The sequence below is a fragment of the Gigantopelta aegis genome, chromosome 9 (assembly GCF_016097555.1).
Source record: "Gigantopelta aegis isolate Gae_Host chromosome 9, Gae_host_genome, whole genome shotgun sequence".
Lineage (NCBI taxonomy): Eukaryota > Metazoa > Mollusca > Gastropoda > Neomphalida > Peltospiridae > Gigantopelta > Gigantopelta aegis.
The window spans coordinates 8,827,634-8,846,429 of NC_054707.1; the positions used below are offsets into that span (position 1 = coordinate 8,827,634).

Sequence of the window (18,796 nt, forward strand, 5' to 3'; positions counted from 1 at the left end):
ATTTTTTAATAATGACATTACATTTACAAATATTTGCAGGACACTACTTGTATGTGGATGCAAATTTTGGCACAGCATCGAGTGTGGCGGAAATTGTAAGCAGGAAGCTGGGAGCCTCGAGTAGCACCTGTCAGATCAGCTTCTGGTATCACATGCATGGAGCAGGTACATCAAGTGTTTAGACAGATGATTGCTTCTGAAACACTGGGCAGAAATTGTAACAAAAATAATGAAATGTTTAACTTTTCCTAATTTAGGATTTTTGTTCAGTATATAATTTTTTTAATTTTTTTTAATGAAAGTGATTTAAATCAATATTTTTATTAATATTTTTTAAGTAATTAAAAATAAACAACACAAAAAAAACCATGCATTGAGATGAACATTCATGGATGCAGCCATGAGTGACACTAAGTAAGTTTATTATAAGCAAGACTTTTAATTCTACAGATACCTTGTCTGAAATTCCTGATTTTGGTACAAGGTAATTAATGTTATAAGTTTACTACAACAATAGAGCAGCTGTTTCCAGGTGTTTAAAACCAGTTATGTTATATATATGTCAGGAATTGGAACTCTGAGAGTAGGGATTCGCGAGAATGGCCGAGACACGATGCTGTGGACCCAGCATGGCGAACAGGGCACCAAGTGGAGGCAGGCTGTCGTGGGCATAGGACGGGTCGCCACATCGTTTAAAGTGAGTTCTTCAGATTGGGTTATGCATTTATAGCTTGATATTGATCCATCACCATAAACTATTAAATGTGTGTGATCCATCTCCAACTAGTGACTGTGTGAATTCTTCTTCACATAGCTATTTATTGATCCATTGCCATAAACTAGTAACTTTGTGTGAATTCTTCTCTATGTAGCTTGATATTGATCCATCACCATAAACTATTTACTTTGTGTGAATTCTTCTCTATATAGCTTGATATTGATCCATCACCATAAACTATGGACGTTGTGTGAATTCTTCTCTATATAGCTTGATGTTGATCCAACCCCATTAACTAGTGACTTTGTGTGAGTTCTTTTCTATATAGCTTGATATTGATCCATCACCATAAACTATGGACTTTGTGTGAATTCTTCTCTATATAGCTTGATATTGATCCATCCCCATTAACTAGTGACTGTGTGAGTTCTTTTCTATATAGCTTGATATTGATCCATCCCCATTAACTAGTGTCTTTGTGTGAATTCTTCTCTATATAGCTTGATATTGATCCATCGCCATAAACTATGGATTTTGTGTGAATTCTTCTCTATATAGCTTAATATTTATCCATCCCCATTAACTAGTGAGTGTGAATTCTTCTCTGTGTAGCTTTTGTCAAATCCAATAGATGTGGAATTGATGCTCCTTCCATTCCTCATTATTAAGCCATTAGATTATTTCCTGTTTCAGCCATTGTGTCACGACTGGCACGTTAATTAGTTGTAGTATGTGCTGTCCTGTTTGTAAGTAAGTGCAGATAAAACCAAAAGATCTCTTTTCTTACTGCTGATGTGGCAGAAGCAGGTTTCATCTCTGATTAAACAATGTGCTGGGATGTAATTATAAGCAGACACTCTTCTACCGTGCAGCCAACTACAGCTATCTGTGTATAATACAGCCTGTCTTTAATGGTCTACTTTGTTTACTGTTAATTGTTAATTTGTCATTCCAGATTTTCTTTCAAGGCACTCGTACATACAGTATTCTTGGTGACATTGCTATTGATGATATTCAGTTTATCAACTGTAACTACCCACGTAAGTAAGGTTTAATCACGTTGCAACTAGTATAAGTTTACTACATTGCTAATGAATCTGGGAAATCTGTTTGAAAGTTGTATATATATCATTGCTTACAGAAACAATGTACATGGCTTTTGATTGTTATGATTATGTTCTTAAAGTTGGCCCTGTAGAGATTTGTAACTGTATAATTTTAAATCATCAATATATTTCCTTTATTAATAATTAAAGTTATTGATTTGTTTTATTAGAGAGTTGTATAATTCTGTATAATTAAATGATTGATGTTGTTTGAGTTTGTAGAGGATTTTGTGTGTAAATTAAATAATAATTGTATTCATTTTTCAATGATTGGTATAATAGGTGTCTTATTAAATTAATGTTTAACGACACCCCAGCACGAAAAATACATTGGCTATTGGGCTGATTAATTGATTACAGATATTTGAATGTGGTACAATATAAATCTTTTTAAAGAACAGAATGTGTACAAATGAATTATGAATTAAATTGGAGGCCTGTAAAGATTTGTGAACACTTTTTGCAGCGATCCAGACATCGTGTACCAGCAGTCAGTTCCGGTGTAAGCGAGGTTCCTGTGTTCCTCTCGGTCAGATTTGTGATTTCTCTGACGACTGCGGTGACAACAGTGACGAAATATCATGCAGTGAGTTCAGTCTTTCATATATATCTGGTGGCAAGGAAGAAAAAAAAGATAACCCTACTGAATATGAATACATGTACTTGCCACCTTCAGTAAAATTTTTAGGCCTGTTGGTTAAATATTGTTAAAATAGCAACAGATTCAAAACTGTAAGTAAAAGCAATGTGACACTAAATACAATATTGCCTTCTTGTTTGGTATTGCATTTTTTTTTACTTACAATTTTGCATCTGTTGCTATTTCAACAATATTTGACATATGGGCCTACAGTTTTCACGGAAGGTGTCCATCAGTATTTGGTGTGAAATATAAAGGTTGCAGCCCCCATACTGTTAAAATAATTCAATATTCAGTTGAGTTATTGTTTTTTCGGTCCACCCAAGATATATATACTGATGGAAAGAAATAAGGGAACACATCAAATTGTAGACTAAATTTAATTCACAATTAGCATAGTAATGTCTGTATTTGATACCAAGTTGTAATGTGGGATTGAATGTCTGTAGTGTTGAATGAGCTGCCTACATGTACATGTATATGTTCCCAGTCAACTTCTGACAATATGAATTGATTTTTGATGCAGTCATTATTTCTTGTTGCTATCTGTGTGATACTTTATTTCTTTCCATCAGTATATTTATTAATATTAACTTTTTACTTTTTTAAAAATTTCTCTTTCTCCATTTCTTTTCTCGTTTGATTTTCAAATAATTTCTTGATCGGGTAGCTCCTCTTATCTTTGAGTGCAACTGTTTCTGAATCAAGAATTATTGTTTTATTATTATTATTATTATTATTATTATCTAGTTGCCTGATTATTATACCTGTCAATTTGGTGTTCATCTTGTAATCTTCACTACTGCATTGTTTATTAGCTGATATTTAGTGAGAAATATAAAAGATACAGTTTTCACTGATGTGGACAAGTTTGTTCTTATCTTATCCAGTTCTGTTATAAATTACTTTTTAAGCACTGCAACTGAAAAAATCTCAACACAAATAAAGCTAACAAGTCGGTGTACTTTACACTAATGATTTTATAGAATACTTACAAAATTGGCTAATAGACACCAAAAATCAAGAATGAGGCTAATGTTTAATCTGCACATTAAACAACACGTCCACTATGACTTAGTTTGCAGGGTTTGTATTTGTTCTCTTGGAATGTTTGTCTTATTCATGGAACATAAATGTAAATAATTCCAACAAACAACCAGACAGATGTGTATTGTTGTCATATTTTTAAGTGGATGATAGAAAACTTTTTAAGGATTATCTGTTATTTCTTTTACATTCATCGGGGTATGAAGAAAAAAAATCATCTTCATACCCAGATGAACATAAAAGAAATAACAGACAATACTTATAGTTAAATCTGAATCATACTTTCTAATAAAAATACTAAAACTTCATACTTTATTTTGATTTATTTTTGGTCCATAGACAATAACACTCAATAAGACAACTTGCCCATATAAATGACGTAATTTTTATGTTCATCGATAATTTAAGAAACTCTCGTTGCTGTGTCTGGACCAATGAGATGACGTTATGTTATAAGGCATGTAATGGAAATTTTATTATTCTGAGATGAAAATAAAGTGTGTTTGGACATTCACGCATGATCATAAAACCTCAGCTGTAAAAAAACTGCTCTATAATAAAACAATGAATAAAAAAAGCAGATGTTATGATCTGCTTTCTTTCTGCTTTCTGATTGCTGTTAATCATTTATTTGGGGATCTATAAACATGAAATTAGTGTGTTCTCTTTATATTGTGCAGATTTGTACCCAGCGCGCTGTGACTTTGAAGCCAGTCTGTGTAGCTGGAGTCAGGATTCTAACGACAACTTCGATTGGAAGAGAGCTAATGACAAGACAGCATCCAGCATGACAGGACCTTCCAGAGACCACACCCGAGGAACAGCTAATGGTTTGTACATTGGGTTTAATTATGTCTTCCTTTTATATTTCTCACCACCACTATATGGGTATAATGTTCTATTCATGTTATTTTGCAAAATCAAGCACATCATAAGTGTTCTATGGAAGCATTTCTAGTAATTAACTAAAGTTATTTCCAGCTTAAATGTGTGTGTGTTGTTTTTTCCAAATTTTCATTTCAGTGAATCATTTTTATTACAGTATTTTTTTAAATATTACAAGTTTAATATAATTTTGTTTCTTTAAAAACAATTGTATTCTTCTTGCCAGTATATTAATACAGTAAATGGGTCTGTTAAAGCCTGTATGGCAAATCAAAATTGCAGGGTATAGCTTGCTTGTTTTAGTGATTTTTGGTGACTTGTAGGTTACTACCTGTACATTGAAACATCCGCTCCACGGAAACGAGGAGATGTTGCTAGACTCAGCAGTCCGACTTTCTCTGCAACACAAAGTCATAAGAGAGCTGCATCTCAGATCTGTACGGTAGGTGGTTTACGACATTTCACTCAGTCAGGTCTTTTAGACTTTGGTAGCCCCACTCCCATGGCTAGTGATATGTTGGACAGTAAATAATTACTATGGCCATACCTGACTGCTAGTGAATTTTGTTGTTGTCAAATGCTGCATTTAAGTCTGTTTTGTAAATATGAATATCTTGGCCCAACCCCACCCCTCACCCAATCTTAGTGTTTTTAAGTTCAATATCCCTCTTTAGGTGATATATCTGATTATTACTATTAGTAAAAATGTTTTATTAATTTAAAGTAGGGCTAGTGAATTTTTAATTGTGGCTATAAAAATTCTACAAGCCCTGCTCAGTTGGTTGATAGCATTACTAGAATGACATAGGTGCTTGTGCAGACATTTTAGCATAGGGGGAGGGTCCTGGCAGTGTCCAGACTGGTGACCAAAGTTTATGGAGAGGCTCAAGTCATGCTCCCCTAGAAAATATATTGAAACTCTACCCCTGCACACACGGCTGCAACACACATAGTGAATAAGTTGTGTGCATATATTTGTCATGTTTACAGAATGGGGGAACATTAATACTCATCTATAAATGACTCGGCTTAACCTGTTACAAAGTCTACGTATAAAGGACACCTGTATATAAAATGCACTGCAGATATATATCTCTTCTGTAAACAGATTCGTCTCTTAGCCTGTAAATAAAGACATCTTGTCTGCTTTTGAAAGTCTTACTTACAGGGCACCTTATTAAATATATTTGACCATATTGTATGCCTAATGCTTACTCTATGATACAGACATGAAAATGTATTAATGGATGATATATCAAATTAGATGTAGCTCTTTCCCGATCTTGTTTTTATTATTTTTCATAATTAAGAAAATGAACACCTGTTTATCCATCATTAAACTGGTAGGCAATTTTGTACTTTATTTGTGTTATTACATGTTATTAGTCTGATTTTACTCTGTGTGTTTTAGCTCCGACTGTACTACCTGATGTTTGGCAGTTCTATCGGTGCACTCAATGTGTACACACGAACAAGCACTTCGGGAAGTCTCAACAAGATTTGGAGCAGAGTGGGAAATGTTGGTGACTTCTACGAACGAGCTGATTTACAGATTTTCACAAATAAGCCATTCCAGGTATGAGGAAAATATTTGTACAGATTTTCACAAATAAGCCATTCCAGGTATAAAGAACACATTTGTACAGATTTTCACAAATAAGCCATTCCAGGTATAAAGAACACATTTGTACAGATTTTCACAAATAAGCCATAGAGGGAGTTATTTTAATATTTCAGGTTTTGATAGAGGGAGTTGTAGGGAATGGCTATACAGGAGATGTATTGATATTTCAGGTTGAGATAGAGGGAGTTGTAGGGAATGGCTATACAGGAGATGTATTGATATTTCAGGTTGTGATAGAGGGAGTTGTAGGGAATGGCTATACAGGAGATGTATTGATATTTCAGGTTGTGATAGAGGGAGTTGTAGGGAATGGCTATACAGGAGATATTGGAATTGATGACCTGTCCATGTCTTCAGGATGTCACCTTACAGGAAGTGAGTGTTTATTTCCACTAGCATTTGTTAGCTTAATAACTGGTTTAACGTGTCCATATACCACTAGGGTTTCGAACACGCCTATCTCGAGTCCGGCCTCCAATAGAATTGGGTGTCTGACTCGGGATAGGGATAACCTATCAAATACGGTCAATTTTGAAATTTTGAATATTAACACCAAAAGTATAAAAGGGGAAAATTGGGGTTAACAAATTTTGACTGCGCCTTTAAAGAGATATATTAACATTTCTAACCTATATTAATTATTAATATAATATAATTTTGGCGCAAATTTAGATGGGCTGGTCTAAAATTAATAATAATTATTAAACAGTATTCATTAAGCCCATGGGACGTTAGGAGGAAAGGCTATAGAGTTGGCACAAGTATACAAAAAAAACAAAAAAACATTTTGGAAAAGTAGCTGCATTTGTGAATAGCCTTTAACATGAAACAGTTATACTTGAATCATTATTATTAGTTGGTTAGAAAAAGGTGCCGGTTGATTGCTGCTTTTTATTATATTACATTTATTGGGTAATGAAAATTACAATTTTACTTTATAATCTTGCAGCCATTAGTGAAATATTGACCAATTGAATACCTGTGTTAATTATTAGTCCCTTACCGATCCAGCCAGTGGGGAATGTAGGTCTCATCTCTGTCTGTCCGTCTTTTCATCTGTCCCACATATAGTTTTTTGGATGTTTTTTTTACAGTGCTTTAAAAAAAAATTAATAGTTTTTTTTTTACAATGCTTCAAGATATTGAGCTGAAATTTTGTATATGTAGCTTTATCATGTACTGTTACAGGTCAAGTTTAACTTTCGTGGCAATTTATCCATTATTCACAGTCCTTGAATTTAGGAGATGCGAACATTTGTTGGGCCCAGTAGGGAACATGTATTGCTTTAGAAGTACTCTCAGAATTCTTGTTAACTTAGGCACATACATTCATTGATCATATTCTATATATGTTCTATTTACACAGCACCACTTGTTACTGGAAGTCCACCTCCAGCCACCACACCAAACCCATGTGGTGTTACCCAGTTCAAGTGTTCAACAGGTTCACAGTGCATCAACAAAACTCAGGTCTGCGACTTCATTCCTCAGTGTCTTGACAAGTCTGACGAAAGCTCTTGTGGTAAGAAAATGGTTGTAATATTACGAATTTTATTATGGCATCAATACTCTGATAATGATTTATTCAAATGAATAATAATGCAAGCAGTTTCATTTGCCATGTCCCCACAAAAACTTTAAAATTTGACCCCTGTTACAAACATTTGCATGTGGTTATATGTGTCTATGATTATTTGAAATAGGCACTGGTGACTTTGAAATTGATATGTTTTGTTATTAGTCCCCTACCAGTCCGACTGAAGAGGAGTAGGTTTCAACTATGTCTAAACTGTCTGTCTGTGTGTCTGTTTGTCTGTCCATCTCACATATAGCTTTTTGGACTTCTTCTTTTTCCACAATGCTTCAAGATACTGAGCTGAAATTTTTTATACAGCTTTATCATTTACTGTTACAAATCAGATTTGACTTTCACAGTGATTTACCCATTTTTGGCAGAATTATGGCCCTTGAACTTAGGAGATATGAAAATTTGTTAGGCTCGGTAGGGACATGTATTGCTTTAGCAGTACACTCAGACTGCTTGTTTTTATTTACACAACAGGCACCTGTGACTTTGAGAGCGGTCTTTGTGGCTGGACGTACTTCAGCTCGGGAAGATGGCGGTGGATGCGGTACACAGGATCACAGGGTCGTCTTGGTCCAGCCACTGACCACACGACATCGAAGTCAAGTGGACACTACGTGGCAGTGATAAGATCACCGGGGATATTCAGCTCGAGAGCTCAGCTTACGAGTCCGGTGCTCGGCGCCACAGGACCCAGTTGTAGAATACAGTTCTACTACCACATGCTGGGACTTAGTGCAGGTTAGTTGGAGAGAGAGAGAGAGAGAGAGAGAGAGAGAGAGAGAGAGAGAGAGAGAGAGAGAGAGAGAGAGAGAGAGGGGGGGGGGGGGGCGGCTTATTTTTAGTTATATTTATAGGTTATATTCAGCAATATACTTACTTCTTTATTATTCTTTGTAATTTTTGTAAGTCCATCTTTGACGGGTCATATTATGGTTTTGGAATTGTCCATCTGTACTTATGTGCATCTATCCATCTGTATATCAATCCGTTAACTTTCCATATCTGGACCATATCTTGGATACTGATGATTGTAGGACCTTCAGACCTCACAAGCAGGAACCACTTGGGATGGCAGTGTGTCAGGTACCATTACTAGGTCACTGTGAACTACTTTTCACAGTTTAAAGCACGTTAAAGTTAATCCTTGATATTGTTTGCAGTACACACACTGCTCTGATGAACACAGCAGAAGCCATTTAACATTGGAGGGATCTGGGGCCTAATTCACAAAGGTCTCTTAGGCTCTCTTAGACAACAAAGCATCCTTTTTGCGAGTCTTTTAGCATTGCACTGCGAGATCGCAAAGTTGTGAGAGTTTAGTGAATTAGGGCCCTTTTTGTTTTACCCTAAATTGATGCACATCTAGCAGTTACTCTAAAAATATATATTTATTTAAGTGTCTGATTAATTCATTATTGACACCTAAATAAGTTAATTAACTATTCAATTAATAAAATTGGGTAGGGATGGTTCCAATGAAGTTGCTCCTATTCCATTGGTTCTATTTATATGATAAATTATTGATTAGTAGTAATATAGAGTAAATAATAATTATTTGTATTTTCGATTGTTAACAGGAAATCTACGAATACGACTACAAAATTCTAAAATGTTGAGTGATATGACAACCCTCTGGTCAAAAACTGGTAACCAAGGAAACTCATGGCATGTTACTACAGTTGATATCGGTCAGCTCAAAGCAGGCTACAAGGTATGAGTTTTTCTGATGTGTATTACGGTTTTGTCATTCAGATTATATTAACAGATAGTTTTCATTTTGTATTGATATAAGTTAAACCTGTTGTAAAAGGCTACATTAGGTCAACTTAACTGTTGCCTGCCTTTCTCTCTCTCTGTCTCTGTCCTATTCCTATCCCTAACTCACTCCCTGCCTCCCTCCCTGCCCCTCCCTCCCTCCCTCCCTCGCTCTCGCTCTCTCTCTCTCTCTCTCTCTCTCTCTCTCTCTCTCTCTCTCTCTCTCTCTCTCTCTCTCTCTCTCTCTCTCTCTCTCTCTCTCTCTCTCTCTCTCTCATTAAATATTGGGCTTAAGTAATTAATTATAAATTTCAGTTATTGTCCACTACCTCTTCATTCATAATACTGTTGTTTCAATAACTTACTGTATTTTATGCAAAGTGATTTTTTTTATATATACACAGGTGATTTTTGATGCTATGCCCAGTCTGGCATTGGAAAATATGACCTTGCTGTGGATGTCTTAAGTCATTGGAAAAGTTACAATGATACAAGTTTCAGTTATGATGTAAGCCACATAGCCATATCTCTGTTAGAAAAACATTCATAATGAGGTGAGTCTGGTGCAACCATAATAAGATGTCTCTTAACTTAAATAAAACTAAAATCATGCTTATTGGTTCTTCTAAAAAACTGACCTCGATTGCAGAAACCTCAACAGCATTGACTGTATATGTAGATCACATACCAGTGCAATGTTCCACTTCTGAAAAAACTCTTGGTGTACACATTGACCCAACACTGACATGGCTAACCACATAAATGCCATTATTAAAAAATCTTCTTATTTATTATACATTTTTCGACAAAAACAGAAAATATCTTGACCAAAAGACCAGATTAATATTCTACAGCTCTTACATTTACCTCACTTAGACTATTGCTCCACAATTTGGGGAAACCTGTTCAAAACATTCTATAGGAAAACTTCAAAAAATCCAAAATCAAGCTGCAAGACTTATTACTGAAAAAAGCAAAGAAATGTCCACTGCAGAACTAATTAGCTCTCTCAAATGGCTTAAAATCAAAGAGAGAATTGATATTAGACCTGCCAGTTTGTCTACAAAGTCCTCAACAAACTATCTCCATCATATCTATGATGTTTCAAACAACTTCAGAAATTCACTCCTTAAATCTGAGGTCAACTCAACATAATCACCTTTATGAATTAAAACCAAGAACAGAATTTTATCGCCATAGTTTTTCATGCAGGGGAGCTAAACTGTGGAACACACTACCTTCAAAGATAAAAATATTCTCAATCCCTCGCCTCATTCAAATCCAGTTATTTTAAGCACTATTCAAATAATAATCAATTTTAAGATATACCTTTGTTGTTGATTTTGTGTTTGTTAAAATAATTATGATGTATTGAGTTATCACTGACTCAAGTTTCTTAACAAATTGATTTAAATATTATTTATATATTCGTGCTTGTTCTCATGCTATACATATTACATGTATGTTGATGTTGTTTCTTTGAATGTATGTATGTATAATATCATGTATAGATTAGAGAGGGCCTCATGGGAGACCAGTCACCTTGTACTGAATGTGTTTACCCTCTGAAAATAAAGAATTTTATTATTATTATTATTATTATTATTCCCTCATTAATTACTCTGGTTGTTACCGTAATTGTAATATCAGCCTGATCATTTATCGTTTGGTTGTGTGTGCTTGCCATTTAATTTTTGTGTACTTCAGTCTTAACTGAACAAATATTATTTAACAAATCAAAACAAACTCCTGTGAAACTACTGTCATTGGATCACTTAGTAGAAAGGGGGCTTATTAAAAATGTTGTTCTTTCATAAGCAATGGTAGTTAATTAGTTGAGACCTCATCAATTTTAACAATTTAAATAAAATATTTTTGTTCATGATTAATTATTTAAGACCTCATCGATTATAACATCTTATCATAATTAAATTGCAGGATATTTTTATTCTTAGAATTAATTATTTGAGACCTGATGTATTATAATATTCTAAAATAAAGTACATTTTTATTCTTATCTACTTGTTACTTGACACAATGTGTGTGGGTTGGTTTTTTACAGGCATGAACTGCACCTTTGACTCAGGCTGGTGTGGCTATTTCCAAGAAACGACGGATGATTTTGACTGGCAGATGTTGAACAAAGCTACGACTAGCAAAGGAACTGGCCCGTCACACGACCACACATCAGGTCACGGATTCTACATCTACATCGAGACCTCGGCGCCGAGACGACGCGGTGAGAAGGCAAGACTGTCGTCGGGAATCCAGAAGCCAACACCATCAACAGGCGTGTGTCTGAGCTTCTGGTACCACATGTATGGGCCGTACATCAGCACACTGAACGTGTACCTGCAGACCTCGACCAACACGAGTCTGCAGTGGAAGAGAACGTCCAACCAGGGAAATGTGTGGAGACACGCACAGAGGACCATCCACAGTTCCAGTCAGTATCAGGTATGAGGTGCAGCTGAAGAACTGCTTTGTGCTAGACTGTATTGCATTTGCAGATTATAAAGGGCACATTTTAACTCTATTCTCAAATATTGACCATTGCCCTGTTCCACAAAGTGATCTTAGCCCTAAGATCACCTTAAGTGCATAGCTACCTTGTGCACTAAGGTGATCTTAGTGCTAAGATCGCTTCGTGGAACGGGGCCCAGTCCTTTAAATGCTGAGTAATAAAATTGTTTTAATGCAGTTTATCTTTCTCTAAATAAAAAAAGTTTGGACTCCTTTAACTCTATTCGTGTTGGGGTGTCGTTAAACATTTATTCATTCATTCATTCCTTAACTCTGGTTTTAAATAAGTTGGACAAGAAATTCTTTATTCATCCCTAGACATCTTGTGTGTTCTTTTGTTTTGTTAGTTTTTTTGTGTGTTTGTTTGTATGTTTGTTTTGTTTTGTTTAGTTTTTTTGGGTGTGGGTGGGGCACTTATGTTAAGACTGGGCAATAATATTCTTTGTCCCTGTCCTTGTCAAGGTGTTAGCCATCCTCTGGTATCTTTGACATGTGACCTGTCACCCACAACATTGTTTGTAACTAGAATATGTAGTGTAATTTAACATAAAATTGAGAATTTTCAATTTTTATTTTGTAAATGAAGTTAACTTTTTTGTCTTATTGACTAAGCAATATGTTTTGTTTGCAGATTGTTTTCGAAGGGGTGGTGGGAAAGAGTTACCTTGGCGACATAGGGCTGGATGACATTTCAGTTGTCCCAGGGCCATGCACTTCACCATGTGAGTTTAGTTCTGCTATCTAATTAGAACCGTATCACACTTCGCACCAAATTTACAAATGAAGTTTTTATCTTGGTCATGTGTAACTTTGTTACAGATCGAGTCTGTTTATTACTTCACAGTAAACATATGTGTTTAGCCATGTACCCACACATTCTATTTTGCCTATGTTATAAAGATGTAAACACATCTAAAATAAATGTGTTGTGATTACCTTTCATAAATTCAACCGCTTGACATCCATTAATTTTTCTCGTTTTATTGTCGGAATAAGGTTCTTTTACAAGTGAAAGTAATGTAACTGTTTTTATTAGTTTCTTTGATCAGTGAATACAGGTGGAAACTACAAATGAGTTGTACAGTGCCACCATGTTTAAATAGCTTCATAGAGTTCACTAGTTGGGGGGAAAAAAATGTTTTTTGAATTTTTCCTATCCCACTGTTAATGTTATGTAATTTTCCTTTATTTTCAGTAATGTGTGACTTTGAAGTAGATTTCTGTGGCTTCACGCAGGACAAGACTGATGTGTTTGACTGGACTAGACAGCAGAATGGAACAATCTCAGTAGGAACTGGGCCAAGCTACGACCATACCACAGAAAGTAGTCAAGGTATCTGTCTGTGTGTAACTTGTGTCTGTGTGCGGGTGTGTAAAAACAGTCTTGTGTTGTATATATTTTATATAACTGTTACCCATCAACTGACTTCTTTTACATAATTGCCTTTGACATCCTATAGCCAATATAGTTTTTGTGCTGGGATGTTGAATTCATTCTTTCAGCTGACATTCAGAATTTTAAAATACGACAATTACTGTTGTTATAAAATAAAATCCAAAACAAGTTCATTTCTGGAAATACTGAACTTGAAATCCAGTACGTTAATTTTTAATTATGGTGTTCAGACTTGGTATAATTAATAAGGTACAGAACAGTTTCAAAAGCACAAACATATTTTATATACAATTTTGGTGTTTTTATCTTAATGTATCTTCCATTTAAAATCACTGTGAAACTGTTTGACAGGATGGTACATCTACATCGAGTCTTCAACTCCACGACACAGTGGTGATAATGCCCGGCTTACCAGTCTGCTGTACCCCGCCACAACGCAGCCCATGTGTCTCAAATTCTGGTACCACATGTACGGGTCTCTAGTCGGCAAGCTGAACGTCTACATCAAGTCCAGCGTCATCTGGAGTCAGACTGGAAACGAAGGGAATTTCTGGCATCATGCAGCTGTCACAGTCAACCAACAACAGCCCTGGCAGGTGTGTACCACTTCACAGCATTTTATTCTATTTTACATTTATTTTTGTCCGTGGAACTTTCAATTTTCTATGTCACTTTTTCAATTAATTGTTTATTTTTTGTAATATAGATAATTAATTAATCTCCCATCATACAGCTGAACTTCAAAATTGTCATGGAGACTATTTTTCCATGGCATATTTTTTGCCATGACCTTTTTTATAATTGCCAGACTTGCTCATCACCTGATAGATTTGTACATGTACAACACATCATGTTGTTATTCAAATAACAATATAGAACACTTTGTAACACTATTTGTTCTAAAGTTACAGAGCTACACATTTTTATCTCGCCTTGATATAGGTATTCCTTTTACGACAGCTGTGGTGACAGTGACAGCATCAACTTTGGTGTTCAGCTCTCAACATTATGTCCATTACTCACACTCTATAAAATGTAGACCAATGAAACTTGGTTTATAGTGGCATCTGTGTATGCGCAGTCTGATGCATGTTAAACAATTAAAAAAAAATATACATTTTTAATTTAAATACTTCAGTTTAATTCTATGTATGTTAGCATTTAGTTCAGTGTTAAAATTTTCGCATTTAGCTGAATTTCTCACAAACTGTAAGTTCTAGATCAATGAAACTTGATATAAAGTTTGGTTGGCACATTCTCAAGAAGGGCAGATGTTAAGAGCAAATTTATTTTATTTCCTTTACCAGGTTGTATTTGAGGGCGTTGTCGGCAAGAGTTACAGGAGCGACATTGCGCTTGATGACATCAGGATTGTTGATGGCCAGTGCCCGCCACCGGGAAGCTGTACATTCGAGTTCGACATGTGTGGCTACAACAATGGCCACAACCTCGGTGATCAGTTTGACTGGCTCAGAACATCCGGCACAACGCTCACAGCGGGCACTGGACCCCAGGTCGACCACACAACCAATTCAGATCAAGGTAAGGCTGATTAGTGTCAGTCATATTGCCTTCAGTCAGAAGTGTCATATTTATTTGGGGAAAAAAACCCGAGTTGCAGATCTAGTAATATTTTAAATGTTGGTGGAGGGGCCACATAATATTAATATATTTTTGTAGAATAAATAAACAAATTTAAAACATTTTACCCCAAACCTACCAGAATTGGTGCTTGCTTCTTGACAGAAAGTTGTCCATACCTGTTATGACAGTGGTTTTGTTCATTTCTGACATGAAAGAAGTCCAGAAAGTCCATTTAGAATATGATGGATCTTTCTACAAAGATTATATATTCTGTTCTAAATTTGGTTGCTCATCTACCAACTATTGTTAATATAAATCAACTACTATAGACATATTTGTGTGGGGTTTTTAAATGTATGTGTTCCTTGTTTTCAAGACTGATAAGTTCTACACAGTACACGATATCTGTCCTCATTTATGACTGATGTGATTTTTAGGTTTCTATGTGTATGTTGAATCAAGTGGGAGAAACTCGGGTCAGCGTGCATGGCTATACAGCGACTTCCTGGCTCCAACCTCCAAGGCTTGTGTCTCTTTCTGGTACTTCATGTACGGCAGAGGTGCGTACATAGTTTATTAACCACTGACAACATATACAATTACAATATACCACTGTGTAACCGTAAAAATTTTAAAGAAATTAATTTATAGCAACCCCTGCAATTAACAAAATGTCCACGGCAAAAAAACATGCATTGAAAAAACCCTGAATAAAGTTCAAAGCAAAAAAGTACTGTGGAGAATTAAAAAACTCCACGGCATTCCCAACTGACGTTGACAATTGCAGGGGTTGTATCAAAGTATAAAGTCGTAAGGTACATTTAACAAGCATGTAATTTGTCAACCAGTTATCAGTGATATTTCAGTATACGAGAATAGTTCTAAATTTTATTGGTCTATTAATAAATATTAGTGATGTAATTGTGACAATATGTATGATTTAAATCATATCATCACCCAATGATAAATGATCAGTTAACAAGTAATGTTAATGCTGTGCACATAATATACAAGGATCATTCGTGGAGCATGCAAGATGTTATTTGATGTGTTATACATGTAGATGTTGGTGTCCTTCGATTGTATCAGCCAACCCAGTCCGGCAGCAAATTGTTGTGGAATATAACCGGCAACCAAGGAAATGTTTGGAAGCAAGCTCATGTAGAAATTTCCAGCACTGTGCAATATCAGGTTAGTGCATATTTTACACCAAGCATTTTATTTTAAAAATATTTTGTTGTTAAACATGTTTTGAATTTGCTTAATGATTTTCATGTTTTGATTTTGAAATAATAATTGGCTCTAATGTTTGTTTAAATTCCTATTCTGACAATATCTCAAGACATTAATTAAATTTTTGCATTTGTATTTAATTTCCATTAATCAGTGGAATATGAACTTGGATAAAATGCAAGAAATAATGAAATAATTTTCTGTCTGTGAAACATGCATGCATTCATTGAGATTTCCACTATACCAAGTTTATTTTTATTTATTACAGAGCTTGCTTAAAAATTATTGCAGCCATTTTCTTAACGCTTTCTTGTGTAATTTATCTATCTAAGACAATACTTTATGTCATCTGAGGTGGCTAGTTAACAAATGCTGTGAACAACTTTACTATTAGGTAACATAATTTATTTCTGATTTAACAACCACAAATTTCATGGGGCTCAGCCTGTAGTGATTTTGTTTAACTGGCACTTGGTCGCAAACATTAACATCATAATGTATATTGATGATTTTAAAAGTATTTTTGTTAAAATTTCAGATAACATTTGATGGACAAATAGGCAAGGGTTACCTAGGAGATATTGCACTGGATGACATTGCTGTAACACCCGGCTCGTGTAACAAAATGACAACAGTATCCACCCCACAGCCTGTCACTGCTGTTACATTCGGTTTGTTACTGTTCAAACATCCATCAACCTTTAGAATTGTTTCATCTTGTATAATCAGATGATCATCATTTATCATCCATTAAAGGCTTTTATAGGAGATATCACTGCCACTATTATTTGTGGTATCTCCTGCAATATTCTCCACAGGAGTTATCACTTATAATCTTGAATGGTCAAACTGTATTCACAAGACGATATTTTGTTATGTCACTGTTTGTTTCAGCGCTAAACCTATCATTAGTGATGTCACGCCACTGCCGTTCTGCTAGTTAATGAGTCTACCGTTGCCCAATATAGTGACATTCAACCCACATTACTGACATTGTTTACAACTGTTGCAAATGAAAAGAATGATAATGGATGATAAAAAGAATACCCCCTCGTGTCTTGTGATATCATAATTTATCAGCACTCATTAATAAAAGTATAAAAATCTTCGGCAAGCCTTGTTTTCATACTTTTATCAACTCGTGCTGATAAATTATATCACAAGACACTCGGGGAGTATTATCCTCTATTTAATATCAGTATTTACTTTCAAAGTCATGGAATCAGGGCTTTAGATCTCATGAATTTGGACGTAAAAGGTTGTGTTGTCTGTTCAAAGTGTAGCATCGTCTTTTTAGAGCAAAAATTGTATTAACACCTGCTAAAGAGTTCAGAAATGCATTTCAAGCTATTTGAATTTAATTAAAAGTTAATGTCACTGGTTTTGAGTTGAAATGTTTTGAGGTCAGTGTGCTTGTACTAATTTGGGCATACGTATTTTGGGCACAACATTTATGGCATTGACTTTGCAAGTTGTGTTTCTTTTAATCATTAAAGTGAATATCGGATAAAAACCAATTATTTTGATAATTTAACATCATGATGGTTTGTATTAAAGATGTTTTCTTTCTCATTCTTTAGAGGTAAATTGTTATAAATTATTGGCAAATAAAATAGCTGTTGAAATATGTAGTTAATTAACTTAATAAACTATCACAGTGTGTATATTTGATAATATAATTAGCACAAACCTGGTTGTTTAAGCACAGAATAGTTTTAAATATATAACTATACTGAACAACAAAAGAAATGCAAACATCAATTTAGTTTTGTTTATTTACAATTATTCAGTTTGAATTTTATTAGTTTTTTGTGTCTATTGAAAGTGTCAAATGTCTTGTGAACCTTTTAGACCCATTTTGACAGTTTATTTACTAAATTAATTGTATCATGAAAACAATACATAGTAATTAAAATATCAAGCCTCTGAAAATGGTTGTTTCGTTCATGCGTTGCTCTTGCAAATCTGATTTTGCATAACCTATTTTTTTTTCGTGCAAAATTTCTAGTATCATTTACATGGATGTAATGGGCTACGCAAAAACGAAAGGGGTTACAATGATTTATTTCTACGTAACCGATAAATGGGTTATGGGTATTTTCAATTCTCAGTGGCCTGAATATTCACATTCCTTTTGCTGTTCAATATATTTACACGTAGCTAGACATATTTGCTTTAAACTGTCCTGTATAGCCTAAGCCAATTCATTTTACAGCACCAAACTCACTGGGCTGCAACTTCGACCAGAAGACAGTCTGCTCGTGGACCCAAGACAAGACGGATAACTTTGACTGGATTTTGCAACAAAACTCAACAGGCTCGCTCGGCACGGGGCCCATGTTTGATCACACCACACAGAATTTCAAAGGTAAGAAATACAGAAATAGAGAGTACTAAACGAGTTCCCGTGAGAGACTGTTTATATTACGAGTGTGTTTTTCCCATCTCAACCATGGTATGTGCTATCCTGTCTGCAGGAAAATATATAAAATATCCTGTGCTTCTAATGTCCAGAAACATTTATGTTTCCTCTATATAATATTGATACTGTCATTAATCTTACAATCACTATGTTTTGACACACTGGTCTTGTCTACAGCTGAGCAATGTGCAGTTGATAGATTGCCCTGTGCATAACTGAGCTATGTCCAGGTAAATGTATTGCAAATTGATTTGGCCATTAATGTTGTATCTGTT

At 35.0% G+C, this 18,796-nt stretch overlaps 1 protein-coding gene across 1 annotated transcript in view; it reads left to right on the top strand.

Annotated features, from left to right (window-relative positions):
* The window catches only part of LOC121380816 (MAM and LDL-receptor class A domain-containing protein 1-like), a 188,222-nt gene that overhangs the window by 160,407 nt on the left and 9,019 nt on the right, over positions 1 to 18,796 (top strand). The window contains exons 122-141 of the mRNA XM_041509797.1: positions 40 to 165; positions 567 to 697; positions 1,674 to 1,758; positions 2,291 to 2,410; positions 4,192 to 4,341; positions 4,720 to 4,838; positions 5,808 to 5,972; positions 6,305 to 6,395; positions 7,387 to 7,542; positions 8,083 to 8,346; positions 9,186 to 9,296; positions 11,426 to 11,820; positions 12,518 to 12,608; positions 13,082 to 13,219; positions 13,634 to 13,878; positions 14,590 to 14,824; positions 15,304 to 15,426; positions 15,930 to 16,057; positions 16,638 to 16,770; positions 18,315 to 18,467. Of these exons, the coding sequence (XP_041365731.1) occupies positions 40 to 165; positions 567 to 697; positions 1,674 to 1,758; positions 2,291 to 2,410; positions 4,192 to 4,341; positions 4,720 to 4,838; positions 5,808 to 5,972; positions 6,305 to 6,395; positions 7,387 to 7,542; positions 8,083 to 8,346; positions 9,186 to 9,296; positions 11,426 to 11,820; positions 12,518 to 12,608; positions 13,082 to 13,219; positions 13,634 to 13,878; positions 14,590 to 14,824; positions 15,304 to 15,426; positions 15,930 to 16,057; positions 16,638 to 16,770; positions 18,315 to 18,467 (3,159 nt within the window). The remainder of the gene's footprint in view (positions 1 to 39; positions 166 to 566; positions 698 to 1,673; positions 1,759 to 2,290; positions 2,411 to 4,191; positions 4,342 to 4,719; positions 4,839 to 5,807; positions 5,973 to 6,304; positions 6,396 to 7,386; positions 7,543 to 8,082; positions 8,347 to 9,185; positions 9,297 to 11,425; positions 11,821 to 12,517; positions 12,609 to 13,081; positions 13,220 to 13,633; positions 13,879 to 14,589; positions 14,825 to 15,303; positions 15,427 to 15,929; positions 16,058 to 16,637; positions 16,771 to 18,314; positions 18,468 to 18,796) is intronic.